Here is a 27,507-nt window from a genome sequence, read left to right on the forward strand (position 1 = left end):
TACTGCCTGAATGTGAGTATTTGCATATTCAGAGCTCCGACATTATGTGTATCAGAAAGACAAGTCGCTGGAATTTTCAAATGACTTTCACCTGCTAGAGAAGTTCTGGATCACAAGGGGGCAAAAGCACTTTATCTCTTAATTTAATTCAGAGATATCAAATTTGAACTTGGACATGGTTAAAGACATCTTGGTACACATTGCTCAAATATGTTACAGGTAATGATGTGTGGGAAGAGATCCTGCGCTTGCCTTCTAGAATCTCAATCTGCAATAGATATAAAGATTTACAATGCAATGTACTATATAACATCAATATATCACCGCACATTTATAGTATGTTTACAGCTGGGATTTCACCAAATTGTCCCAAATGTAAAACTCATGTAGGCACTTGGTTGCATTGCTTGTGGGAATGTAACAAATTCAGCTTCTGGAGGGCATTATCTGCAAACATCAGTACAGCAAATCCACTTTTATGTCTGCTTGGACATGACCCTGACTCTCTTCAAAAAGCAAAAGGGTCAGGGGCAACCCTCCCTCCGTTTCTATGTGGAAATCCTTGGTCTCTGAGGTTGTGACTCTGGAAAAAATAGGACGTTATATCAATGGAGAGTCTCGTCTATTTCTGCAGAAGTGGAAGGAACCATTGGAATCACTTGGACTTGAATATAATATGGACTTACATGGATAAAACTGGATAAATGTCTGAATTGGAGACAGTGGATATGAATTGGATTGATGAACATAATAATTTCGTAACCTCACCTTATTGTGCCTCATTTTATGTTGTTATATATTATGTTATTTTGTTTCTTTGCCTGCTACAGAAGAAACCCATGAATGTATGCTCCATCTATCTAGCCTGCATTATCACAGAGTCTCCAGCAGATGTCGCTCTTGTGTAAAAGAGCTCAGTGGAGAACAGCTGAGCTTCCCGGAAGTTACAGTAAATATAACACCAAATGAAAAAGAAAAGGTAAAACAGGTACTTTGAATCATATCTCCACCACTTCTGTGTGTCTGTTGAAGGCTGATGTCCTGTCGCTCCGCAGTGCGACACTGATTCATTCATTCACCGCTGAAAACACACACGTAAGTTTCTCCTTTATTTGTGAACTTGGGATGTTGAACAAGTTAAACCTGGCAGTCCTCTGAGTCTCAGTTCTCGTAGTGAAATGCGGCGTATTCAGGCTATGGTTTTTAAATGAGTTAAGTCGCCACTGAACTATTTTTGATCGTTTTTGGTAACTCTTAAAGCTGAAATATCGATCATACTTCCAGCTATTAAATACTGAGGATTTGCTGCTTTCCTTTGTCTTGTAACATGACAGTAAACTAAATATCCTTGAGATATTGACTGTAGGGGGAAAATAAAATAATTTTTTTTTTTTTTTTTTTTAATCGATCAAATGGTTCTTGAATTAATTCAGAAAATAATTTGATTAATCGATCGGTTCGTTGCAGCCTTAGTATCCAGTACATTCAATATTCAGTGTAAGTTCATCTGGCTGATTTGTAAAATGACAGTAAAGTCTTGCCACTGCCTTTTATTTTTATATGTGTTAATTATCATAGAGCTCATAGATAAGTCAATTGACTGAATAGTTGATCAACAGATAATTACTCTGCAACAATTTTAATTTTTATAGGTAAAGATTCATGGTTTCAGCTTTTCAAATGTTAATTTTTTTAAATTTTATTTTTCTTGTCTTCTATGAAATGAATATTATTTGGGGGTTTTGGACTGACAGCAAGCCATCTGAGGATGCCAGTTTGGGCCCTGCGAAAAGGTAATGGCCACGATTTCTTATATTGCATTATTTTAAGATTAAAATTCAACATGTTATTAGATTCATGAGGCATCACCTTGACAGGGAGTAGTACAAGGGACTCATCCCATTAAAATGTGCCTCCATGAATCATACTAAGAGCCATTCATAAAGGTATTTAAATCCACCCACAGGGACAAACAGGTTTTGCTACATGTCAGTCTCATGTTCAGACTTTACTCAGCAGAACTCAGTGTTACTATGATGTTTAAAAGGATGAGGTCATAAAATGTTGTGAGTTTGTAGATAATAAGTAGGAAATGAAGTGATTGCTGAGGATGGGGATTTATCAAAAAGTACTGTGGGACTAATAAAGGCCTCGGACTGTCTGATACAATATGAGTTGACGGTACATTTTGACCTGAATGCCCCTGACTTGAACAGAAGCTGACATTACAGTTTTACTTCATTGCTGTTTTGGAGCTTTTAAACATATCAAACAGTCTTCATCAGCTGATGCAGTCTACCCTGTTGTTGAGAATTTAAGATGTTTACACTTACATTTTAAATGCTTTGAGGACTTCTCATCCATGTCATCTTAAAAATGTAGATTAAAATCTTAGTCTCAGATTGTGTAACAAGTAGGCAAAATGCGTCTTCTGAAAATGATTGTGTGTTATGATCAAAAGCTCCAGCAAAGAGACTAAATAGAAGTGCAAAAATGCTTCACAGTACAGGAGGTCCAACTGAGCTCCAAATAAATGCAAATATAATAAGGATGAGTATCTGTGTGTCGCAACCATCTCAAATTTTCTTTTTGGAAATATTTCATTTGGAGCCAGTGTTAGCCAGTGTTATTTCTTATTTTAAAGGGTCCTATTATGCTCATTTTCATATGTAGTTGTACGCAAGGTCTCTGCTAGAACATTTTAACATGCTTGAATGTTACAGAACCACTTTTTGGCAAACTGTTCCAGCTGCAATACTTACAGTGTTTCTGGTTCTTCTGTATCTGCGCTCTCTGCATCTCTGCTGAATGACTGTGACAGAGTAAAGCAGCACTTTCTAGATAGATAGATAGATAGATAGATAGTACTGTATTGATCACAAACTGGGGAATTCTTTTGTTACAGCAGCAAGTAATCAAACAGTATTTGGACAATAGAATATAGAAATATGAAACCTAGATAACATTCCCCAGCTGCAAGTGTACTTTCAGGAATAACTGTAATGGAGCAAAGGGAATGTGAAGTCATGCCATGTTAAGTTCTGGGACGTTGGCGTCATCTTGTGAGGAATGGTTACCTGCAAACAAACTGATCACAACACAAAACATAGATCCATGTAACTTAGCAGCCCAAGGGAGGATTACAGACCCGAATGCACTACCCACACTCACATACCTGCACATTGTAAATGATCGTGTTTTTAGCCTGAGTGCATACACTTTGCGTGAGTTTTACCAATAAAGGATTCTGAACAAAAATCTACACAACTGGACATTCCAGCAGGAATACAATCCAAAAATGTAGCATGTAGCTACATGTAGCCGTGTATGTAATGTGAACACTTATTGTAGTGTGCCTGGAGCAGATGACCATATAAAGAAATCTGTCACGAGCTGACGTCAGCTTGTCTTGAAAGTAGAAAAATCACTGGAAACAGAGTACTCAGAATGATCTGAAGCCTGAGGTTTTGCTCTCAAGGATTACTTTTACATAGGATCACCTCATTATTTGAAACGCTGTCTGGTTTTAAGGAAACCATTTATCTCTCATCAGTATAATGCAGTTGATTTCTCTTTGCCATAGAAATAATGTACTGGATCCCCGGAGTGGTGGCCTCCTGGCTCATCTATCGCTGGTACAAGGACAGAAAAAGAGTGCCCAACAAGCAAGATAAATACGTCTACATCACTGGCTGTGACTCTGGGTTTGGTAATCTCCTGGCGACACACCTGGACAAGCTGGGCTTTAGTGTGATTGCAGCTTGTTACACTGAGAAGGGTGAGGATGAGCTGAAGAAGGTCGCTTCCGACAGACTGACAACTGTTCATCTGGATGTCACCGACTCAGAGAGTGTCTGCAAAGCAGCCGCTGTCATCAAGACTCTGGTTGGACAGAAGGGTGAGTGGCTTTTAGGGGCTCCTTTTATGGGGTCACATGACATTAACAGTAAAGTTTAGCTCACTAGATTTGGAGGATTTCAGGTTAAACAATAATGTTCATGTGTTGTTAATTGAAACTTGCTTGTACTGATCATGTATTTTAAATACAATGCCTCAACTTTAAAGGAATAGTTCAACATTTTTAGAATTACACATTTGCTTTCTTGCTGAGAATTAGATTAGAAGATGCCACTTTCATGTCTGTCTGAGCAATACGAAGCTACAGCCAGCACCAGTTTGGCTTAGCATAGCATAAAGACTGGGAACAAGGGGGAACAGCTAACCTAGCTCTTTTCAAAAGCGACTAAATCTACCTACCAGCACCTGTAAAGCTAACAAATTAACACACTATATCTCGTGTGTTAAATCAGTGCAAAAACTGAAGCGCAGCCACCAACAGCTTTAGGCAATCGCTGACAACTTAACACTGGACTATTTCTTTGCTAGGTATAGGGACTTCATATTGGATTTTGCTACCTTTCAAAAGAGCTGTAGGTTTATACATAGATATGTGAGAATGGTATGTATTTTTATTCTCATCTAATTTGGCAAGAAAGAGCAAGAAACCATATTTCCTGTAGTGTCAAAGTAACCCTCTCACAAAAGTTTTAGGAATTAACGTAAATGGTAACATATACCCCGGAGCAGTGATTCCACTACTGGGTGGTGTAAAATGTTGTGCCCTGTGGGTATTAACACTTGCCTCCCTGTGTTTATTATCTTGTGTTGCTCCAGGTCTGTGGGCCGTGGTAAATAATGCAGGAGTTGCTCATCCGTCTGGCCCCACTGACTGGCTCATTGTAGACGACTACAAGGCCATGCTTGCTGTCAATCTGTTCGGTGTAATCGATGTAACACTGAGCGTCCTCCCTCTCATCAAGATGGCCAGAGGCAGAGTGGTGAATGTCGCCAGCGTGTTTGGGCGAATCACCCCATTCGGTGGACCTTACTGTGTGTCCAAGTATGGCGTGGAGTCCTTCAACGACAGTCTGCGGTGAGAGAAGACGCAACACATTTACATGTATACACATCATGGCTTGATTATGGACCGGTCCAGTGGGGCCAGTGCGCGGGGGCTTCGGACTGCCAGGGGGGCCCAAGACCTCTGAGGGAAGTTGAACGCCAGAGCCCTCAAGCTGACCATTAGGCCCCTGGGTGCTTGTAGCATGAGCTAATCACTAGAGCCCCCCAGACCCCTCAGTGCTTACAATGTGAGGGGCCTTAAGGGACCACGATCCGGCCCTTGATTCTCACAAATGTTGTCTTGACTTACAGCAAACCTCCTTTGTGTTTCAGTTTGAACATGGCACCGTTTGGAATCAAGGTGGCATGCATTGAGCCAGGCTTCTTCAAAACAAATGTGACTGATACAGTGATCATGAAAGACAACGTGAAGAAGCTCTGGGACAGATTACCTCAGGATGTGAAGGATGACTATGGACAAGATTTCTTGGCAGAATGTAAGTGACTCCACCTTTTTGTTATAGATAGTAGACTTTTTTTTTTATTGCCATAGCTCAACGTACGACTAAACAATTCTCTGAGGAGATGATTTTGTTATATGGTGCCCATCTCTCCAAAAATGACCCATGATTCAAGTCATTGAATTTTCAGACACTCTGCAGTAGTTTATAATAGACTGTGGTTCTGTTCTGTAAAGATAAAATTGAAAAGGTTCAGATTTCTAAAACTATATGTTTAAACATTTTCTTGAGTTCTTTCAATGATAACAATGTTAGGCAATGCTTTATCTGTGGTGCCTTTATTTTCCTTATTTATTTTAAGTCATATTTTGAAGGTTACCTGGAAAGAACTGTAAATAATTTGGTACTGATTTGAAGGAAAAGACACATTGGGCCTCCTTCACTAATATGTCAATAATAGAAATAATTATAATTTCATTTCACTAAAAACTGGTTGGAGTAGAAAACATGTATACGCACGGTGGGCAGATTTGTGTGTTTGTGAATGTATGTTAAATTGAATGGCTACCTGTAGACCTGTAGTGTTTATTGTGATTGTGATTTGTACCAACTGAACCTTGTCTGCATTTTCCCTATAATTAGTGCCAAATGACACAGCTCTTTCCAAAAAACTTCCTAGGAAATCATTATGAACTATTATGAATTATAATAAAAGATTACAGACCTGTATACAAACATTCACATGTGTGAAATGCTTCTCTTTCAGCTCTTGACATGTTGGACCAGAGGTTTAGGATGTTGACGGACGGCAACCTGATGAAGGTGGTCAACTGCATGGAGCACGCCGTCTCTGCGGTTCATCCTCGTACTCGCTACTCTGCTGGATGGGACGCAAAATTTTTCTGGCTGCCTTTGACGTACATGCCGACCTTCATCGTGGATAGACTCTTGCGTCAAAATTGCCCCAAACTAAAAATATCTGGACTGTAGTTTCTTTCAGATTAGTTGTTTGAGGAAGAATTCGGGCGAACTTGAAGATCACTAGTGTGTCTGTTACTTTTACTGCAATAAATGTTTGTACATGAAGGATTACCGGGTTACATCATATAAACATATTCTTTATCATGAAACACGTTTGGCTCTTCATTATGTCTTTGACTCCAGACACCATCACGCCTGCATTATTGATTATAAGACCTTATCGAAATAGATATCAGGAGCCATGGGGACCACGCCCCCTTGTGGAGATTTCACAGCACAGCAGCGTTTGAGTCCCATCAAAGGGTGACAACAAGACATCAGGATGGCCCCTCAGCTGCTCCAGTTAGTGTCATGGAGTTCAGTGAATACAGAATCAGGACAGGAAGGCATAGGGGAAGCCACACCAGGACAGAAAGGTGTCGGGGAAGCCACTCCAGGACAAGAAAGATGGTATCAAGCATTCTGCACCAGTATAGGAATTGTATTGGGAAAGCTGCACCAGAAAAGGAGAGCAACGGTGAAGCCGCCTTGGGACAGGCTGATTGCAGGCTCCCAAACCCAAGGCAGTCCTGGGTGCAAGCTGAGAACCAGCAGGCACAAAGCCAGCAGGTTGAGGTGTAGACTGGGATTCAGCAGTGTTCAGAAAGTCCTCTACCTACTCAGGTAGCAAATTCTTTAACCGGGGCCTTGCCAATAAGGCTGCCTCTCTGTCCTCACTACTAGAGGTGTATCTGCAGTCATTTCGACAGTACATAGATCCCCTGCTGGGCCCATGACTGTTTGGATTCTTCTGCCATGAGGAGTGGAATAGATGAACCCAAATGCAGGAGACTGCAAGCAACAGGAACTTGAAGAAATAACTCTTATTCGCAGTTACATGTAGTGCAGGAAAGGTGAAACTGATCAAAACAGAACTTAACCAAGGATCCAACAAACACTGAACTGGAACCAGGACTTAAATATAAACTAAATGGTCACTTCACCCCTCTAATGAGGGGATGAAGTGCAGGTGGGGAGAAGGGCGGTGAAGCTGGAGGAATGAGGTGATTGGGTCCCAATCCCATGCTCCACGCTCACAGACTTTGAGGCGTGTTACCACAGAGTGTGTGAGGGCTTAGGGCTGTTCTGAATTACCTACAAATTATAACATTGTGGAATTGAAACACATTGTTAACAGGGTAAGTCTGGGCACATTTATAAAAACAAAACTAGATAGTGCAGACTGGCACATTAGTTTTCAGCCTGGCATAGAAAGTTACACATTAACACTTCTCATCTTCCTCTTAATGTTCAAATCAGGGACAGGACCAGGACCTCTAAAGTACTTTGGATGTGAGGAAGTTAAAAAACGTTAACTAAAAAGTCCCCAAACCCACAACTGTGCCAGATAAGTGTAAGATAAGCATGTCAGTGTGACCTGAAATGTCGCCGCCAAGTGCTTCTCACACTCAATCATTTATCAGGGCTGCATTCAGACCCAGCATTGGACACTGTGTTGTGTTACGCAGGTGCACTGCCTTTTAATACCACAGGGTTTAGTTCAGTTGAATTAAAAGGAGCTTTATTGGCACTCTTTTGAGATTGAATGTACCCATGTGACATCAGTTCAGTCCCTTAGGGCTCAGGGCCTAAGGTCTTAGTGGGGACTTTGGGATTTAGCCAAGTGGGAGAACAGGCAGGGAGCTGACTGGCTGGGAAAAACTCTGGGAACAGTGAAGGGCTAAGGAGGCTGATTAAGAGCAGGAGGGATGACCTTAAACACGTTGTCACAACTGAAGCATCTTGTAAAGCTTTTGATCCTGACAGACTTTGGCTCCTTTTCTTCTATTTAAACCCGTTCTTGAGATTATCGACGTTGATTTCCCTTTAATATCAAATACAGAGAACACTACAAAATATAAATCAACTAATAAATCGTGATATCATAGATTAGACCACCAAAGGGGGTCGTAATGGGGGAAAAGTGGGATTGATTACCCAGTGCCCTCCTCCAAAAGTTTGGTTTTGTTATTTCTAAGTAATTAGAGCCGTAACTACATTAAACTGAATGAATAATCCACTTGGAAGACTGAACTATGTACACACAAAATAAAATGAAATGAAATGAAATGAAAAAAAATAAATAATTAAATTAAATTAAATTAAATTAAATAATATAAAACAAAATCGAATAAAATAAAATAAGATAGACTAAAATAAGATAAATAAAAAAAACGAAACGGTATAGTCTGCTCTTGGACTAGGATTTGTTACTAAACGCAGTAGAGCCAAGTGAGTGATTGCCTATATTGCTGGAGCACCAACGTACACTTGTCTTGTCTTTCCCTTAAGAGAGGGAAATCAGGGTTCCAAAAAATGAAAGAAAGGAATAGGAAAGAAAGACTTAAGATATTACATTTCAAACAACCCTAAGTTGTTGAAACATTAACTGTTGATGTATTATTGATGGACCGTGAGACTCTGCTCACACTGAAAGCAATCGTCAATCATCAAACCCTGACACGACTTACAACTCCTGTGTTGACTGGGAGAGGATTGTCCATACACCCAATTATTCTCTGACAAGAAAGACACATCTTCATCTAAAGAACTGTAGCCATGGTATGTTTGCATTATTGTTTTATAATTTACTGGCTAATAATGTAAATATAGATCATGTTGTAGCCAAATAGATGGATATTGATCTTCCATGCTTCTCCACTCAGGTGTCAACTGATCATCTGATGACATATTTATTAGAGGTAAGAAGATTTCTCTTGTTTGCACACTTTTCATTAATATTCACTTTTATTTTCATCATTTTTATTTACCTTTATTGGAGAATGTGAGTCGAATGTTTCTGTAATGAGAAACAAGAAGCCTGAAATCTAATCTGTGGACTGTGTGTTTCAGGTAATCCTGTCACACATGGCCTTAACCTGTGCCTTCGTCTTGGCTGCTCTCGCTGTCATCCGATGGTACATCAGAGATTCCTACAAGGTTGATGGCTTCTCCCGGAAGCATGTGTTCATCACAGGCTGTGACAGCGGCTTTGGGAATCTGCTGGCCAGGCAGCTGGATGGAAAAGGCTTCCACGTCATAGCTGCATGTCTCACAGAGAAAGGTGCAGCAGATTTGGCAGCAGCAGCCTCCCCCAGACTGAAGACTCTCCTGCTGGATGTTACAGACAGTGGGAGCATCAGGAGGGCGGTGGAGTTTGTGAGCAAAGAGGTCGGAGATGGAGGTGAGCCGGGCGGACAGCAGCAGGGGGTACACACTGATAGGATGCCAGTCAGAGTGAGGCACTGGGAGAGATAAAGGCAACCTGGACCATCCCATCATCAACTCATCATCCTCCTACTGATATGTTTAACATGCCCTTTGATTTTAAAGAGGAGGGAGGAAATACTTACCTCATATAGTCTGCATTTTGTAAAGTCAGGGACACATTAAAGTTTCTGCAAACACAAATCTGAAGCTTTTTAAACTTCATTGGACTAAGTGGACATGCCTGGCCTGTACATACACTACACAGTATGTACTATACTACTCCCCATAGTACTGTGTGGTACTTCGGCATTTTAACACTGATAAGATAAGTACTATTCCACCATCAATTCCTCAAGGGAAAACCAGCCATATTTTATAGAAAAGGGCACAACTCTTCAGGTAGAGACTTTTTTTTTTAATCAAGTATGTGACTAGAAGAAGAAACACAAAAATAATATACAACTAGAAATTAAAATGTGTCATAGAAACACATGTAAATGCATACAAACATTATATGTTAATTACAGGTGAAATAAATATGAAAATGTCGTCCTTAGGTTCTGTGAAATTATACACTTATATTTCAATTTTTTCTTTTAACATTAGATAAAGGGATGAATGGGTTAATTGGGAAAATGATAAGTGGATTAATCCATAATAAAAATGATCATTATTTGCAGGCCTATATATAAAACTATGTACATAACTGAGTTAACAGAGACAGTAAGGCTCTATCTACTGTACTCAGTGCTGTGCAAAGATACCAGGAACTAGAGATTAGTATAGGACAATCAGTGGTTTGGATAAAATGTACAGAGTGAATGCAGCATTATTGGCTGCAAGGACAGATACTTTGAAACTTGCATCACGGACTGACCCTGAAGACCGCTTTTGAGTTGATTGAAATAAACCTGAAGTAGTTTTCTTGCCTGGTGCCCACTGGTGGCACAGAAAAAACATGCACATTCAGTTCTATATTAAATGAGTCACTGAATTTGAAGTCAAAATTACATTTTTGAACATTGTGAGGAGTTCTGTTGATGATATAATTTTTTGGTAATGCTTTATGCTGTTCCTGTTGTTTGCTCACGAGTCATTTTTTGTTTCCTGTAAAGCACTATGTATAATATGGTTTTACTTTGAGAGAAACAGACACAACATTCTTCATGTATGTTAAATTGTAGGGTTGCCTGTAGATGAAAAGCATTTTGCTGCTTCAGATATGTGTTTCGTAGTGATGTCTTATTTTGTAGTGTACCAACTGAACCCCCCAAAATACTTGTCTTTCACTCTTGGTAATTATTAGGCGCTAATTACAAATTACAGACATAGATATCAATGTTCACATGTGTGAAATGCTTCCCTTTCAGCTCTTGAAATATTGGATCAGAGGTTTAGGATGTTGACCAACAGTGACCTTAAGAGGGTGGTCAGCTGCAGAGAGCACGCCCTCTCTGGGATACAAAGTTCTTCTGGTTGCCTTTGTCATACATGCCGACCTGCAGCTTGGATAGATTTTTCTGTAACCCTAAATTTGAAGTATCTGCACTCACTGTGGGAGGAAGCCGGAGTAAAGTCACGCTGACACGGGGAGAACATGCAAACTCCACACAAGAGGGCTCCCCCACACTGGGTTTGAGTATTTGAATATTTTCACTGCTTTACCTTGCTGTCAGACAGTTTTTTGTTTTTTTTTTCACTGATGGGTAACTGAGGCTGTTACAGTATATCAAACACAGAACACACACAGGGTTGCTGGTCTACTGCTGCCTCGATTGGTTAGTGTGTAAGGTAAAGTGTCGCAAAAAATCAAATATAGCATACATTTACATAGATATTGATTTTTTTTTTAGGTGTCCAAAATACGTTTTGCTGTGGCCCCATCCACAGCAGTACACTGTTTAGCTTTTGTGCTGGCACATTTGGTTTATCAAACACAATAACGAAGCAACACAGGACATAAAATAAGCACAGCAGAAACAACTGTATGTCGGACCACCGTGTCTAATGGTATATCTTTAAACATTATAGCTATGGCTGAAAATGACAACAGAAATCAACAAGTTTGATTTTACATGTCTCCACAATTGTAATCAGTTGCCAATTTTCATCCTGGAAGTTATTGTTTGTGTTAGTGTGATGCCATGGTAATTCAGTCTATAGAGAGTTTCACTTGAATTACATTATGAGGCAACAGCTTGGGTCCATGTTTACTTCCTGTCAGCTGATGTCATTCATATACACTATCAGACATTCCCACAGGAAATACGAATTTCTGATGTTTGTGAAGATAATAAATGATCAACATTCTCTTTTATCAACAAATAGAAAATGAGGATCTGAAGTTGATATCTGCTGGTAATGTTCCTGCCTCGTTTCTCCGCAGGTCTGTGGGGTCTGGTGAACAACGCCGGCAGGTTGATACCTTTCGGTCGAACTGAATGGATGCAGTTGGAAGATTTCACGAAGGTTTTGGATGTGAATCTGATAGGTCTTATTGATGTGACGCTCCAGTTTCTGCCCCTGCTGAAAAAGAGCCAGGGTAGGGTGGTTAATGTCACCAGTTTTCTGGGCAGAGTGGCTCTCATTGGTGGAGGATACTGCCCGTCCAAATTTGGAGTGGAGGCCTTCTCAGACAGCCTCAGGTAGCAGGCAGAAGTAGCATGAAATGGAAATACTCATGTCAAAGTTGCACTGACAGTTGGTCATCTGCAAAATTTTTAAATATTAACACGTTGTAAGCCAACTTTTAAAGTAAAATACTCATTAAAAAGCTCTCCAGATGCACTAAGAAAATCAAATGTTTTGCTTCTTGTGCCCAGGAGGGACATGCAGCACTTTGGCATCAAAGTGAGCATTGTCGAGCCTGGTTTCTTCAAGACAGATATCTCCAGGCCGGATGCTGTTGAAGCTGACCTGAGGAGACTGTGGACCCGCCTCCCTCAAGATGCCAAAGACTCATATGGAGACGCATTCTTTGATGACTGTGAGTGGAAGTGCAGTTGATCACACTCAGTAACAGCGTCATATTAATATTCTGAATGACTCCTCTGCTCTGTTTGTCCTGTCAGATGTGAATGCCAAGGGCCTCTCCATGGACGTGAGCAATTCAGATCTCTCCAAGGTGACCAGGTGTATGGAGCACGCGCTGACAGCTCGCTTCCCACGCACACGTTATAGTGCAGGCTGGGATGCCAAGTTTATTTGGATTCCTCTGTCCTACTTCCCTTCATTTGTGACAGACTTTATTGTCGTTGGGCATCTTCGTTTTCCTAAGAATAAAAGAAATGTCAATTGAATCCATATGAGCATGTTGTGGATGATCACAGATACAATTTTCGTTTGTCATTAGTTCAAGCATTGCTCCACACAATTTTAGCCATTGTATCAATATCATTTCAATCAAGAGAGACACATGGATGAAGTAAAAATAATTACAGATATGGGATGATTAAGGTTTGACAGAGAGATTTTGGCACTTAGACTCTTCAGGGAGATTTTGTAATCAAGAGGCTTCTTCCCTGAGCAGCAGCAAGATAAATCCCCCAATGTAGTCCAGACACTGGTGGCTGATGAGGCTGACGAGGCTGCTGAAATGAATGCAGCATGAACGTACTAAAAGCATAATCATATTTAAAGAGACAGCAGGAAGATAAATAAAGGCTCATTTATACTTCCTTTACGTATAAAAATGGATATGTGCGTCCTTAAGTATACTTTAGTAGAAAAAAAACAAAAGTTAAACACCTCAGAAAATACTGTAGATTGCTCCAAAATGCTCCAAGGCCGTAGCCATGGAGTTAACACTGGGGGGAACCCCATCTGCAGGGGCGGTCTGGAGTCCTGTGGTAATGTACAGACTGTATGCTAGTTAGCTAACATTATGACAGGAATTTGCATAACACTGTGCGAAGATAACCATTCATAAGATTATAATATTATAACAGTTAACAAAAATGATCACAGTTGACAATAAAAGAGAAGCAGGTGTCACTCTTCACGTCATTCATGTTTTTGACATCATCAAAAAGAGGACAGCAAGAAGAGTCCTTGGGTCTAGATGTAGTCTTGCAGACTTCTCACTTCACTGCACAACCCTAACCATAGTATGTCTGCAGCCACATCTAGTCCTGCTTGAGGAGAGTTGAGCTCCTGGACATTACAGTAAAAATAAACCAAGGCTGCATTCATACCTTTTGTCTCATACCTTTTGTCAGGTACTGCAGCTACCTTTACAAAGTATGTATTGTTGCATGCAGTATGCACACATGGACATAGCTATCGTGAAGTCACCCATTGGTTTGTGGACTGGTGTTTTGAGTTCAGCATTTTGGTGGTTGCCATCTTGGATTTTTTGGAGCCAGAAGTGATCATGTTTAGACAAAAGGGTGGAGTTGTGGATGACCAGTGGGTGGATTTGACTCTAAGAGTGCTGCCACACCTTGCAGGCAGCCTGTCACTCAAGCGGCCCCACCCTTAATGTGTAACTTTGCCTTGCTAAAATGTTAATAGGTGAGTTGAAAAAAAAAAAATCACCCAAAAACGAATTCATTGTCATGAATGCTAAAATTATGTATAGAAACCAAAACCGTTTTTGTCCCAGGCTGTAAACATGTTTATTTATGCTGTAAAGTTGGGCATTTTGACATCGGAGCCTGTGGGAATATATTCTGTTTTGCAGCTGGCAAGGAGCTGTCCTGCTGTCATCTGCACAGAGGACTGTGGGTAGCCAGAAAAGCCTGCTGGCCTGCATACTGCTAAGTACAACTGAATGTAGTAGGACATCCAGGTATTTTTGGCAAACTGCATTAGACATACTATGTATGTATTGGGACATGCTAAATAGTGTGGTAGTATGGGTACTAAAATGCACAGCAAGGCTATTGAATGAAGGTTAAGTGATATAACATAACACCTGCATGATGTAACTGGAGGTGCAGTGTTGGAGGGTTACAGCAGAGGGCTCTAGAAATAAAGGGATGGTGTCTGTCTGCTCAGATGCTCTTTAGGTGTGCTCTCTTTAGCCTTCCTTATCATGACAGAACTTTAAGGGTAGGCCTACACTCAAATGAATGGCGGCCAATATATTAGAATGTTTTCCAATAGAAGGCCTTTGTTTATGGTCTTTTATTAAAGATCTTTTCAAGAAGCCTGTAGACTAGTTTATTTCCTTTCCGGCTCATTCCAGAGAGGCAATGGCACAACAGTTCTGAAGGCTGCTCTTGAACGCAGCATTATTGGCTGCAAGGACAGATACTTTGAAACTTGCATCACGGACTGACCCTGAAGACTGCTTTTGAGTTGATAGAAATAAACCTCAAGTAGTTTTCTTGCTCTCACCTTTAAGGGTCTGGTGCCCACTGGTGGCACAGAAAAAACGTGCACATTCAGTTCTATATTAAATGAATGAATGAATTTGAAGTCAAAATGACATTTTTGAACATTGTGAGGAGTTCTGTTGATGATTAATTTTTTGGTAATGCTTTATGCTGTTCCTTTGTTTGCTCACGAGTCATTTTTTGTTTCCTGTAAAGCACTGTGTATAATATGGTTTTACTTTGAGAGAAAACAGATACAACATTCTTCATGTATGTTAAATTGTAGGGTTGCCTGTAGATGAAAAGCATTTTGCTGCTTCAGATATGTGTTTCGTAGTGATGTCTTATTTTGTAGTGTACCAACTGAACCCCCCAAAATACTCGTCTTTCACTCTTGGTAATTATTAGGCGCTAATTACAAATTACAGACATAGATATCAATGTTCACATGTGTGAAATGCTTCCCTTTCAGCTCTTGAAATATTGGATCAGAGGTTTAGGATGTTGACCAACAGTGACCTTAAGAGGGTGGTCAGCTGCAGAGAGCACGCCCTCTCTGGGATACAAAGTTCTTCTGGTTGCCTTTGTCATACATGCCGACCTGCAGCTTGGATAGATTTTTCTGTAACCCTAAATTTGAAGTATCTGCACTCAGTGTCTGCAGTTTGTTTGAGAAAGAATTTGAGCTAACTTGAAGATTGCTTATGTGTCTTTTATTTTTACTGCAAGGATTACACCAGTGATAGCATCATGTAAACATTTTCTGTATTATAAAACATGTTTGGCTCTTCATTATGTTACTGTCTTTAGACATTATCATATGAGATCTAATCTAAACACATTCCTTAAGGGGGCTTTTGCTTCTTAAATCATATAATGATCTTAAAGTTGTTGTCACAACTCAGTCAACTTGTAAAGCTTTTGTTCCTGGTGGACTTTGGCCTCTGTGTAAACTCACTCTGCAGATTATTGACACTGATTTCATTGATCTCCCCTTTATATCAAATACAGAGGACCGTCTGTAACCTTTGGGCTGTGGTGTGTTCTCAGAGTGGATTTGAGGTAAAAGGGGAATGTATTCATCAAAGCAAGAGCTCAGGTAATCTGATGTCGTCTGTTACACAATCCCCATGTCGGTGAAACATTTAACCCTGCTGTTATATCCCTGATGGACCTTGACACTCTGTGCACACTGAAAACAATCATCATCACACCCCAACACAACTTCCAGCTGAAGCCCACAGTGCTGACTGAGAAAATTCTCTGATGAGGACGACAGGTCATCGTCTGAAATAGCCATGGTATGTTTGCATTATTGTTTTACATTTTACAGAACATCCAATCTGCCTATTAACTTTATTCTTTTGATTTATTTGACTCAAAATTAAGGAACAGATACTGACAGGAGTTGACTAATTGAATCATTTATTTTTACACAAGCCAGCTCAGTGAGATCTGATGTCATCTGGTGGGTGACTGACATTTGTGACATTAAAGGAAAAGTTCACCAAAACTGCAAAAAACTTTTCCCTCTTTCATCATGAGGTGTTAAGCAGTGCAGATAAGTTTGGTTTATCTGATCTTTACTGCTAAAACCCAGCGCAATGGAGGTAAATGGGGTTTTGTTTGTAGCATGCAAAGAATCACAAACAAAATTTACTTCATATCGTTATGTGTTAGTAAAGCACAGCATTCAGATCATTCACGTAAGGAAAAGTTGCAACACTACAATGCAAAATGCCTCAGAAAATGCACCTAAAGCATCAAAAGTAAAAGTACTATTAATGCATATTATTAGCAGGATTTTACTGCTGGTTGAGGAGGAGCTTCTTTTTTTAAAAAAAAAAAAAAAAAAAAAAGTTGATCTTTGTTTTGTATGTAAATTTATAATCTGAAAAGGACCTGGTTATCAAAGCTGTCAGATAAATGTAGGCTAGCAGAGTAAAAGATTTCCCTCTGAAAACTGACAAGAGAGATTGAGATAGAGATTGTAAGTATTAAAAATGTGAGTACTCAAGCAGAGTACAAGTATCTCAAAATTGTGCTGAAGGGCAGTACTTGAGAAAATGTACTTACAGTCAGTCCGGGCCTGTGCACATGGATAAATACCAGTTCTTTGTTATTTAAGTGAATTCAGCTTTTCTCTTAAATAGGTACAGCCAAGCCTATTTAATTTATATTTAATTCCATTTTTTGCGGCATCATATGTTACTATCATTATTATTAGCTTACATGTGCTATTGTATAAGAGATTTACATTTAAATAGTTGATGTAATGTATTTAAGAGTGCCTAATTATAAACAAATTGAAATACAAACCCTGCTTTGAGTTCAAACATTGGAAGTACCAGGTCTAGTCTGCAGGTGCATTATTGCCATGTCCCAATAACCCCACTAGGGGGCATCAGAGCTAAAATGACCTGGTGTTAAACACACGCTTATTTAGGGATATGCACCATGCACAGTTTGACCTTTGAGCTTGAATGCAGATTATGTGAAGGGGTGTGAGTTCAAGTTACCATTTAATTTGATGTACTTTTCCATTATAATAAAAACAATACAACATGATAGGGTGGCTCTGTCTCAGACGATCTGGGGCAGCCCAGTATGAGATGCTGGGGATGACGTACAGTGGACTAGCTCCCTCATAAAGGTGTGGGGTCAGCCCAAAGTAATGACACCAGTGAGAAAAAGATAGGAAACTTAAATATAAGGAGACAGAAGAAGTAAAAAAAGTGAGAGAGGGGGATAACGTGGACCTAAAGGTTATTGTCTAATGTAAATATAGATCATGTTGTAGCCAAATATATGGACAATAATCTTCCATGCTTCTCCACTCAGGTGTCAACTGACAGTCTGACGACATGTTTATTAGAGGTAAGTAGATTTCTCATTGTTTTCATGATTCACATTAACATTCACTTCTACTTTCACCATTTTTATTTACCTTAATCAGAAAATGTGAGTAGAATATTTAGAAGAAACAAGAAGCCTGATCTGTGGACTGTGTGTTTCAGGTAATCCTGTCACACATGGCCTTAACCTGTGCCTTCGTCTTGGCCGCTCTCGCTGTCATCCGATGGTACATCAGAGATTCCTACAAGGTTGATGGCTTCTCCCGGAAGCATGTGTTCATCACAGGCTGTGACAGCGGCTTTGGGAATCTGCTGGCCAGGCAGCTGGATAAAAAATGCTTCCACGTCATAGCTGCATGTCTCACAGAGAAAGGTGCAGCAGATTTGGCAGCAGCAGCCTCCCCCAGACTGAAGACTCTCCTGCTGGATGTTACAGACAGTGGGAGCATCAGGAGGGCGGTGGAGTTTGTGAGCAAAGAGGTCGGAGATGGAGGTGAGCCGGGCGGACAGCAGCAGGGGGTACACACTGATAGGGTGCCAGTCAGAGTGAGGCACTGGGAGAGATAAAGGCAACCTGGACCATCCCATCATCAACTCATCATCCTCCTACTGATATGTTTAACATGCCCTTTGATTTTAAAGAGGAGGGAGGAAATACTTACCTCATATAGTCTGCATTTTTTAAAGTCAGGGACACATTTGTGATAAATGAAAAACATTCTCTCACATCAACAAAAGAGAAATAAAGATCAGAAGTTGATATCTGCCTCCTTTCTCTGCAGGTCTGTGGGGTCTGGTGAACAATGCCGGCAGGTCCATACCAGTCGGCCCAATAGAATGGTTGCAGTTAGAGGATTTCACAAAGGTTCTGGATGTGAATCTGATCGGCCTCATTGATGTGACGCTCCAGTTTCTGCCTCTTCTGAAAAGGGGCCAGGGCAGGGTGGTTAATGTGGCCAGTATTCTGGGCAGACTGTCTTTCATTGGTGGAGGATACTGCCCGTCTAAATTTGGAGTGGAAGCCTTCTCCGACGGCCTCAGGTAGTGGAAACACAACTGAAACTGAATTATCACACATTCTCTTAAGATGATACCAGAATGCTGCAGTGTTTAATGCTCAAAGTACAAGTAACTTACTTACTTGACAAGTAAGTCAAGTTCACGTACCTTGAAATTGTACGTCAGCACAGAGCTAGAGTAAATGTATTTACTGACTTTCCACCACAGCATTCAGTTGCAAAAGGCCAACAATTATCAATTATCTGCAAACTTTTTAAAAGTAGGAACACAGAAGAATTTAAAAGTACATAATAAGAAGCTTTTCAGCTGCATTAATGAAACGCAATGTCCTGCTTCTTGTGCCCAGGAGGGACATGCAGAGCTTTGGCGTCAAAGTAAGCATTATCGAGCCTGGTTTCTTCAAGACGGCTATTACCAGGCCAGATATTATTGAAGCTAACCTGAGGATACTGTGGACCCGCCTCCCTCAAAATGTCAGAGACTCCTATGGAGACACATACTTTGGTGAATGTGAGTGGAAGTGCAGTTGATCACACTCAGCACTAGTGTCATACAAATATTCTGAATGATTCCTCTGCTCTGTTCTTCCTGTCAGATGTGAAAGCTCAGGACTTCTCCTTGGGCATCCTGTGCAGCTCGGATCTCTCCAAGGTGACCAGTTGTATGGAGCACGCGCTGACAGCTCTCTTCCCACGCGCACGTTACAGTGCAGGCTGGGATGCCAAATTATTATGGATTCCTCTGTCGTACCTCCCTACATTTGTGTCAGACTTTGCAAACACTATGTTGTTTCCTCCACCTAAGGATAAAAGAAATGCCCACTAAACTAAACAAAGAAATTGTTAAAATAAAATATATTGTGACAATTTGGGTTCCTACACATTGTTTTATTTCAAAATTCCAAATCTTTCTTGACTTCTCTGTCTGGCCTGCCTACGGTTGCTGCTTTCTCTGCAAGCCGTTTTGCAACCCACCTCAGCCCCAGCTCCTCCTTTTCATGCTGCATCTGACTTATCAATGTCATTTCTGTTTGTCAGTGACGTTACTCTGTTCTGTTCCTGGGGGTCTTTGCTGCTGCTCTCCATGCCTTAGGCTTTCCTCATATGCACATGGAAGGGCAGGGAGGTTTGCTCTCTCAGCTCTAGGCTTTCCATGTAGGCACATGAAAAGGTAGAGAGGCCCCAGAACAGAGCCATACCACCAAATATAATACTGCAAATGGAAATAATTTTTTCTTTCTTTGACTAAAGTGTTCCTGACTGACTGACACCTATGACTAGAAACGTAGTTGGGGATCGTCCTAAAAGTGCAATACGACCCATTTTAATATTCAATAATTTTTTTGTTTTTCAACATAGAAATCTCAAACCACTGCCATTATAGTGACTGCTTGGTGGAAACACCATGAAAAACACTCTGCTTGTATTATTAATTCAAGCTAATTCAGAATTTCATATTTTAGAAAACAGAATAGGGTTAATATATATGTATAAAAACACAAATATTTTTCCATACTCTATACAGACCTGGAAAGTACTAAAAGCGAATTCCATACTTTTCCATACTGCGTAAGAAAACCTAGTCAATAAGATTAGAAAATGTCAAGACTGTTACAAAATAGGAAATTTATTCATTCACATCTCAGCAGCAGCAATTTAAACGATATGGACATGTTGTGGATGATCACAGATACAATTTTTATTTGTCCTCATTGTGATACAAAATAAATCATTCTGTAAAGTTAAGAATTTATTCACCGTGTTTATAAAACGACATCTGCATCCTCAGGCCCTGTGTTGCTCTTTAAGACAATCAGCTACATAAATTCATTTCCATGCAAAACAAACATTCAAGTATTGCTCCAAACAATTTTGGCCATTGTTCCAATATCATTACCAAAAAAATGATCATGTTGATTCAGAGTCATAAAGTCAGGGAACATAATGAGTTTGATTGAGTACAGTGAGTATGCTTTGCATACATATTTTAGCTCATGCATACTGGAGAATCTTTGAAGAATTGAATGGTATAAGTTAAGGTCCAATTTTCTGTGATAGTTTTGTTCAGCTTCCAGCCCTGAAATGAGGTATATAAACATGAAAGATGAAGTAAATACATCTTCAGTTTTGTTCAGTGGCAAAAAAAAAAAAAAAAAAATTACTCAACACACCTTTTTAATAACCTTCGATCATATAAGTACTGTACATTCAGAATGCAGCTCACTTTTATGTTATTGTGTTTATGTTGAACTATTCATAGGATCTATTTCAAAGATATTTTCTGACAAAATCTTACTGTTCAAATTTACAAATATACAACTTATTTATAAACACTTCTATCAGCAGCTTCAGTGCAAAAGATATACATATTGTACATCAGAATAAAGAAAACATTAACACAAGAATTGGCATAAGAAATGTCAGAAGGCATAGTCACAAAAGACGTTTTTCTTCATTCTATAGAAATGTATTTCTCTCTCCTAAAACAATTTGAGTTTTTGTTCACAGGCTGCATAAAAAAATAAATTCTGTGCAAAGTGTGTTTCTTTTTATTTCGATTCCCATCTGCAAGAGAGGGGTTATACGTCGCTGTCCTCTTTTACGAGGTTGGCTGTGTCTTTGAAACTGTCCTCGGTTGGCGAAAAGGTGCTTGGACGATCCCTCTTCGGAGGTTTGGCGGGGGGGACAAACGGAGAGGGCTCAGGGGCAGAAGAGTCCCCGCTGCTTCCCACAGGCTTTTCATCCTTCATCTGTGAAACAGTGCAGAGGGTAAACGAGCCTGAAACAGCACCTGTACTTTCTGTCTTTAAATGTTTTTATTGTGACTACAATGTCCAAACTTACCTCTGAATACGAAGGGTTGTCAAATGTGGTGCTTGGCTTTAATTTTCGCTTGAATAAGCTCCACTTTGACTCCTGCAGACAAACACAAACAGTGAGATGGAATCATACTTAAAAATATGACTGTAGCTCATGAAGTTTACTTTTTTGGTGGCTTTTTTTTTACTGTGTACTTACTTGTTTTATCTTTATGTTATTTATACTCATGCTTCTTGTTTTTGCACTGTACCCTTTCGCTGATGTAACACAGCTAATTTCCCGCTGTGGGACCAATAAAGGCTTATCTTATCTTAATATAGTAATATACTACAAGAGACTCACCTGGAGAGGTTTGGTGCTGACAGAAGTTGTGTTCACAATGCCTGCACTCTGATCTCCACGGTACGCCGGGTTCACAAACTTGTTCTCCAACTGATCACCACTCACATTAACAGTCACCTGTTAAGAAGTGGGTTGTGTCATGTCAGGTTAATCACATATGACCACTGATTTAATAATTGGCTTCACTAATAACATTTCCAAGAGACTCTCCTGGCCAGCAAACATGTCCACAAACATTATACCAATCACTCACTGTACAGCTGTATAATGAATATCTTGATCATGGCTACAAACGTACCCTTAGCATTATGCAAAGCCCCCACTTGGTCAGCCTTAGCAGAAATCCCACAGGGCGGGTTGAGAGCAGGGATATTCAGTTGGTTGCATTCTGCATCATCACCACTAGATGCCACTAAATCCTACACAATGGTCCTAAATCTGTGTCATTAACATTCTGAGATGTCCTGCTCACAAACAGTCAAACCACTTTAGTGTAATACAGTAAAATAAAATACCAAATTAGATGCATTTTGGTGTATGCATTCCTTTATATCGTGATTTTGGTTTATATAAAACTAAAGATTACTTTCTGGTAGAAGATGATGAAAACCACTGAACCATTTGGAGTTAGTGTTTGCAGCAATGCTTTGTTTTAATTTAGAACATGAATGTCAACTGCTGGAACTCTTATCTTATACATAGCAGTTCTTGCCAATGCTGTTTTAGCAAATTTTTCTGCTAACTTATCCGCAACTGAAGGGATGTGCATGCGTATCTGCATTTGTAGAACAGCCAATAGGAACACTCTCTCTGAAATGACCTTGATTGGCCAAAGTCTCCTGTCATGAAACCAAAACAAAAAACAAAACAAAAAAAAAAAGTACAGAAGTCTAGTTTTTTCACGGTCCAGTTGAATGACAAAACGCCCAAGTTTATTATGGGATTTTTGCCCAGTGTCCCCAAAATAAACTGCCCCCCCAGCTTTAATGAGTGTCAAATAACTTCATTTGGAGTGTACCATTTAACTGATTATTTATGATATGAAATGTATTCTTTAATGAGTACCTGTGTGGCATGAATGACAGCAGGATCACCGGACACTCCAGGCGCTGTGGTATATAACGGGTTCTCAAACGTGATTGGCTGCCTCCCAGCGTCCATCGCAAAATTATCATCCTATGGGGATATTAAAATATTATAATGATAAGATTTCTTTATATTGAAGACACACTGTTGTTTGTTCCTCAGCTGCTGCTGACAAAAGCAGTTCTAAAAGGAATGCTGAAGTCAAAGTTGTCAGTAAAGACCACACAGAGGACTTGTTTGTGAGTGGAAAGTGCTGATAGTACACTTTCAGTGATTTAGAGAAAATATTAACTGCTAATAACCATCCTTCCACGACTCACCATCTGCATGGCTGTGTCAATGAATGACACGCCAATGTGTGACGGTCCAAGGTCAACATTATCACCAGAGCGAAACGTCACCCCATTCCCCGTGTCAGCGGACTTCACCAGGCTGCTGAGGCTGCACAAAAACAAAACACTTCAATTTGAACTTTGATCTAAATTTTGTCAGCATCGACTTCAGCACTATGAGCACAAGACAATAAGAGAGATTAAAAAACAAGAGCCAACATACCTGGGTAGTTTGGGCATGGATGGGATGAAAGATCCTGTTCGTTTGTAGTTGAGGAAAACTCCGACAGCCAAAGCTCCAGTGATCAGGATGATTATGACTGCCAGTAGAACAGCCACAGCTACAGAAAAGAGGAAGAAAATATTTAGCTGTGTGCATGTTTGCAATAAGGTGCTGATCATGAAGGTTCCTCCTGTCTTAACAATTTGCTGACTGGTCAGTTATTGTTCATGCCTTTTGGATGTCCCCTTTGTTTGCTAAACCATTAGAGAGTTAAACAATGATCATGTGAAGCATTACATGGCTATTTATTAAGAAAATGTGTGATATTGGCAAGTCGTCAGCTTCAGCAACTGCTGAGCCAGATTATTCTGTTGGCCTTAGCAGCATTTAGGTAGATAAGCATGAAGTGTGACTTCATCACGTTTGGTTCCAGCAGAGCCAACACACCATGACTGTTGATGTGCAGCAGCTCCCTTTAATGTCAACCAGTGCATGTGTGAAGGACTCCCACAGGTTTTGGTTGGAAGAATTTGTTTGGCTGTCAAGTTATAGGAGAGATAAAGTGTAGCTAAGATAACGGGTGAATTACTGTACCTGTTCCTGCTGGAGCACCCCTTGACTTCCCCATCTCACAATAGCTGCCCACATAACCGTACGGACATCTGCAGAGAGTCATGATAAATTAATACATGGGAAAAAGACTTCCTGAAGTGGAATAACACTGGTTACGGCTGGTGGACAATCAATCACTGGTGTGAACTAAACTCACTTGCACTTGGGCAGACCGGCTTCATCAGTGTAGCAGGTTCCACCATTCATGCATCTACATGCAAGGGGCATTGCAACGGGTGCCTCAATGGCTGCAGGAGCAAAAGCCAGGCATACACAGAGTCAACAACAATTAAACAGTCACATCACAGTTCCACAAAACCACACAGAAGCAGCCAGGCACATGTGAATGGATTTGGAAATGCAGAATGAGATGCAACATGACAGCAAACAAAAGACTGCAGGCAGTAAATGCACTCTGGCCCGCGTTTACCTGCATCACATTCATTGGAGTCAAACTGCACTGGAGTGGACCCTTGAGGGCAGGCACAGGTGTATCCACCAGGCCGCAGGAGACAGAGGTGACTGCACACATTCTTACAAGGGTTGGGTACTGCAGAAGAAAGAGTAACACTGTTAGGTACTGTTCAGAGCTGAAATTTTGCTGGAAAGTCTACAGACAAACACCCTACATCCCCTTTCGTCCCACCTCCTGAACACAGCATTTGTCTGGGAAGGTGAGGGTTAGATCAAGGCCAGATACTGTGCAGTTGATCAAAGCACATGACTGGAAGATGGCGGCAGAATTAGGCCAAAGGCTCAGACCAGACATTTTGCTATGGTCAGCCTCATTTAATCTCATTTACATCATCAAGCTTACAGTGCCAAGGAGGATGCATTGAAGGAGGCCTTTGAGCACAAAAACAGGTACGCTGAACTTTACGCCGATGCTCAGCAACTTGGCTTGAAAGTAAAGGTGCATCCAGCTGGGAGGGTTTATAGCCACATCAATGTCAAGGCTACTCCAGGAAATGGGAGGCTGAGGCAGGGTCCACCGGCATATGGTCAAAGATCTACAGTATCCAGAGCTGCTGAAAAGGGCAGTCAGTGGCTCTGGATGAGGATAAAGGACTGCACTTGGGCCCAAAAGAGTGAGCCCTGGGCTTTGGAAATCACTGCTTAACCTTCTGGAGGTATTGTTGGCCTAACAGTGAAACACCAAGGAATAAGGGCACCCACTTGATAACCCAAAAGATGCCATTGCTCTCTTGACTGGTAGCTGTGGAGGAAGATAGGGTCATCTGCTAATCAGAGGATCGGCATGTTCTGTCCCCAGTTCCTCCAGGCCCGCTTGTCAGGGTAGATCCTAATGGGCGGACTGGTGCCTTGCGTGGCGACCTCTGCCATCTGTGTGTGTGAATGGCTGAATGTGGTGCATTTGGGGGACTGGAGGGGACCATATAAATGCAGGTCCATCCATTTACCAGTTCACCACCTTACTGAGTGTAAGATGTGCAATTTAAGGGATATCAACAACTACTCCTATAGAACAGATCAGACCTGTTTGCTTCTGATTTTGTGGCATATTGTGTATTACCTATCTTATGTTGTTTGACTGTAACTATTTGTTAATGCTGCCTTTCTTGGCCAGGACACACATGGAAACAGTTAATTTCAATGATCTTTCCTTATTAAACAAACATAAAAATACAGTAGGATACAGAACATAACTGCTGATTGCTTTCCTCTTTTCTCTACTGTACCTTTTGTTTGGAATGGTACATATATTTTATGTTGCCTGAGATTAAATAAAGTGCAATTTCTGGCAAAATTTTCCACATAAAGTTGTCAAATCCATTCTAAAAATGTTTGTGTTACATACACAGTCTTCAGTGTATCAGCACTAATCCAACACAGTTCATGTGATACCTTAGACATGACATACAAAGCATGATTTGAATCGCTCTGTGTTCTGACCTGACTTGTTGTGTCGTTGCTCCTGGTAAATGCGGACTTGAGTCAGCCATGGGTTTATGGTTAGAACTTTGACTTTATGTCCTCTCCCAAACTTGTTCGTCTTCCACACTTCACCTTTGTCTTTAGTTGTCCAGTATACGTGCCCTTCAAACACATCCAGACTGTAGGGATGGCCAATGTCTGAAACAGAGAAAACTCAATACTTTAAATCCCCTACTCCATTATTTGAATGAAACACTCTGACACATCTGTGCCGCCCATAAAACTTAATATCTGAGTGTGTTTCTGCAGACTGGCTGTCCCACAACTCAGTATTCTGACCTCCTGATATGACGATATTCCTGTCTGTGCCATCAGGCTTCATGGACTCAATGATGTTTTCTTTGGAGTCACACCAGTAGATCCTGTTTCCATTCAGATAGTCCAGAGCCAGCCCAGTGGGCCAGCCCAGGTCCTCCTCCCTCACCAGCACCTCTCTGTGCTGACCGTCCATCCACGCTGATTCTATTCTGGGTTTCCTGCCCCAGTCAGTCCAGTACATCATTCTGCCAACACAGAAATAATCACAGCAAACAAAACATTGCATTTTTATCTGGTTACAAAGCCTCTTCATACTGTGCACAGGAATTTAACAGCGCATTTTTTACACTAAAGCTCTACAGCCTCTTACCCGAGTGATGGATTAACAACAATAGCTGCAGGCTGGTCCAGGTCTGTGTGGATCAACCACTTTCTGTACCGCCCATCTAGTTTGGCCACTTCAATTCGATTGGTGCCTGAATCTGTCCAGTAAATGTGCCTGTAGAGGGTGGTAAATACAAACTGAGTAACAGAACAAAATTTAGAGCAACTTCTGCAACTATCCCTTTAAGTGATAATGTTGGTGAATTACCCGCCAACCCAGTCCACAGCGATGCCGTCAGGTTTAGCAATGTATCTCAGGTTCAGATCCACCTCTTTCACTGGGTTGTTGCCGTGGTCATTAAATGTGGTCATATATGCACGTTTGATGGAGCCGAACTGAGATCCCCGACCCAGAACTGTCCAGTACACAACACCTACAGCACATCAGGGGATAAAGGTTATCCAAACTTTTATATTCAATGCAGCTGAAAACAACAGCATCAAAAGGTTTACGGTAGCGGCCTTACTGAGTCCGTCTCCCTCTGGATCCCACAGGTAGTCCAAGGCTTGGATGTGCTCAGCGTTGTCCACATAGTCTGAATACTGCTCAGAGGACAGGTTGAAACGACGGATGCGAACGTTGTCCGGCAACAGCAGCACTGGTGGGTTTCCTACACAAAAATTGAGATGTGATGAGTGTAATTTGCAATTTCAAAAATAAAAGGTAACATTTGTTAAGATTTTTCATCTATGTGTGAATGCTGAGCTC

General features: G+C 40.7%; 4 protein-coding genes across 6 annotated transcripts in view; 3 read left to right on the top strand and 1 right to left on the bottom strand.

The window, feature by feature from the left end:
• The first annotated feature begins 936 nt into the window (after positions 1-936).
• Positions 937-6,493, top strand: LOC125899199 (retinol dehydrogenase 7-like). The gene is made up of 6 exons (XM_049593279.1): positions 937-1,095; positions 1,755-1,793; positions 3,584-3,898; positions 4,675-4,933; positions 5,236-5,399; positions 6,130-6,493. Exons 2-6 carry the CDS (start codon positions 1,769-1,771, stop codon positions 6,351-6,353), a joined length of 987 nt encoding a protein of 328 aa, XP_049449236.1. The 5' UTR covers positions 937-1,095; positions 1,755-1,768; the 3' UTR covers positions 6,354-6,493.
• Positions 6,494-8,815: 2,322 nt separating this feature from the next.
• Positions 8,816-12,924, top strand: LOC125899198 (retinol dehydrogenase 7-like). The gene is made up of 6 exons (XM_049593278.1): positions 8,816-8,945; positions 9,050-9,085; positions 9,237-9,567; positions 11,980-12,238; positions 12,416-12,579; positions 12,665-12,924. The coding sequence occupies exons 1-6, from the start codon at positions 8,943-8,945 to the stop codon at positions 12,889-12,891; spliced, it is 1,020 nt and encodes a 339-aa protein (XP_049449235.1). The 5' UTR covers positions 8,816-8,942; the 3' UTR covers positions 12,892-12,924.
• A 3,137-nt stretch (positions 12,925-16,061) lies between these two features.
• Positions 16,062-19,654, top strand: LOC125899197 (retinol dehydrogenase 7-like). Its single transcript, XM_049593277.1, has 6 exons — positions 16,062-16,212; positions 17,753-17,788; positions 17,929-18,259; positions 18,549-18,807; positions 19,133-19,296; positions 19,382-19,654. The coding sequence occupies exons 1-6, from the start codon at positions 16,210-16,212 to the stop codon at positions 19,609-19,611; spliced, it is 1,023 nt and encodes a 340-aa protein (XP_049449234.1). The 5' UTR covers positions 16,062-16,209; the 3' UTR covers positions 19,612-19,654.
• Positions 19,655-20,924: 1,270 nt separating this feature from the next.
• Positions 20,925-27,507, bottom strand: part of lrp2a (low density lipoprotein receptor-related protein 2a) — a 56,296-nt gene continuing 49,713 nt past the window's right edge. For 2 of the 3 annotated variants that reach the window (XM_049593274.1, XM_049593272.1), the window contains 14 exons: positions 27,266-27,409; positions 27,007-27,172; positions 26,785-26,913; positions 26,436-26,659; positions 26,115-26,294; positions 24,631-24,750; positions 24,358-24,448; positions 24,183-24,250; positions 23,589-23,706; positions 23,354-23,474; positions 23,013-23,123; positions 21,948-22,064; positions 21,630-21,701; positions 20,925-21,535 (listed from right to left, as the gene is read on the bottom strand). In XM_049593274.1, coding sequence (XP_049449231.1) covers positions 21,365-21,535; positions 21,630-21,701; positions 21,948-22,064; positions 23,013-23,123; positions 23,354-23,474; positions 23,589-23,706; positions 24,183-24,250; positions 24,358-24,448; positions 24,631-24,750; positions 26,115-26,294; positions 26,436-26,659; positions 26,785-26,913; positions 27,007-27,172; positions 27,266-27,409 — 1,832 coding nt within the window. In that variant the 3' untranslated portion in view covers positions 20,925-21,364. Of the gene's footprint in view, positions 21,536-21,629; positions 21,702-21,947; positions 22,065-23,012; positions 23,124-23,353; positions 23,475-23,588; positions 23,707-24,182; positions 24,251-24,357; positions 24,449-24,630; positions 24,751-26,114; positions 26,295-26,435; positions 26,660-26,784; positions 26,914-27,006; positions 27,173-27,265; positions 27,410-27,507 lie in introns of those variants that run through there. The other variant, XR_007450713.1, reaches the window with a different exon arrangement.

Source organism: Epinephelus fuscoguttatus, linkage group LG13 (genome assembly GCF_011397635.1).
Source record: "Epinephelus fuscoguttatus linkage group LG13, E.fuscoguttatus.final_Chr_v1".
NCBI lineage: Eukaryota > Metazoa > Chordata > Actinopteri > Perciformes > Serranidae > Epinephelus > Epinephelus fuscoguttatus.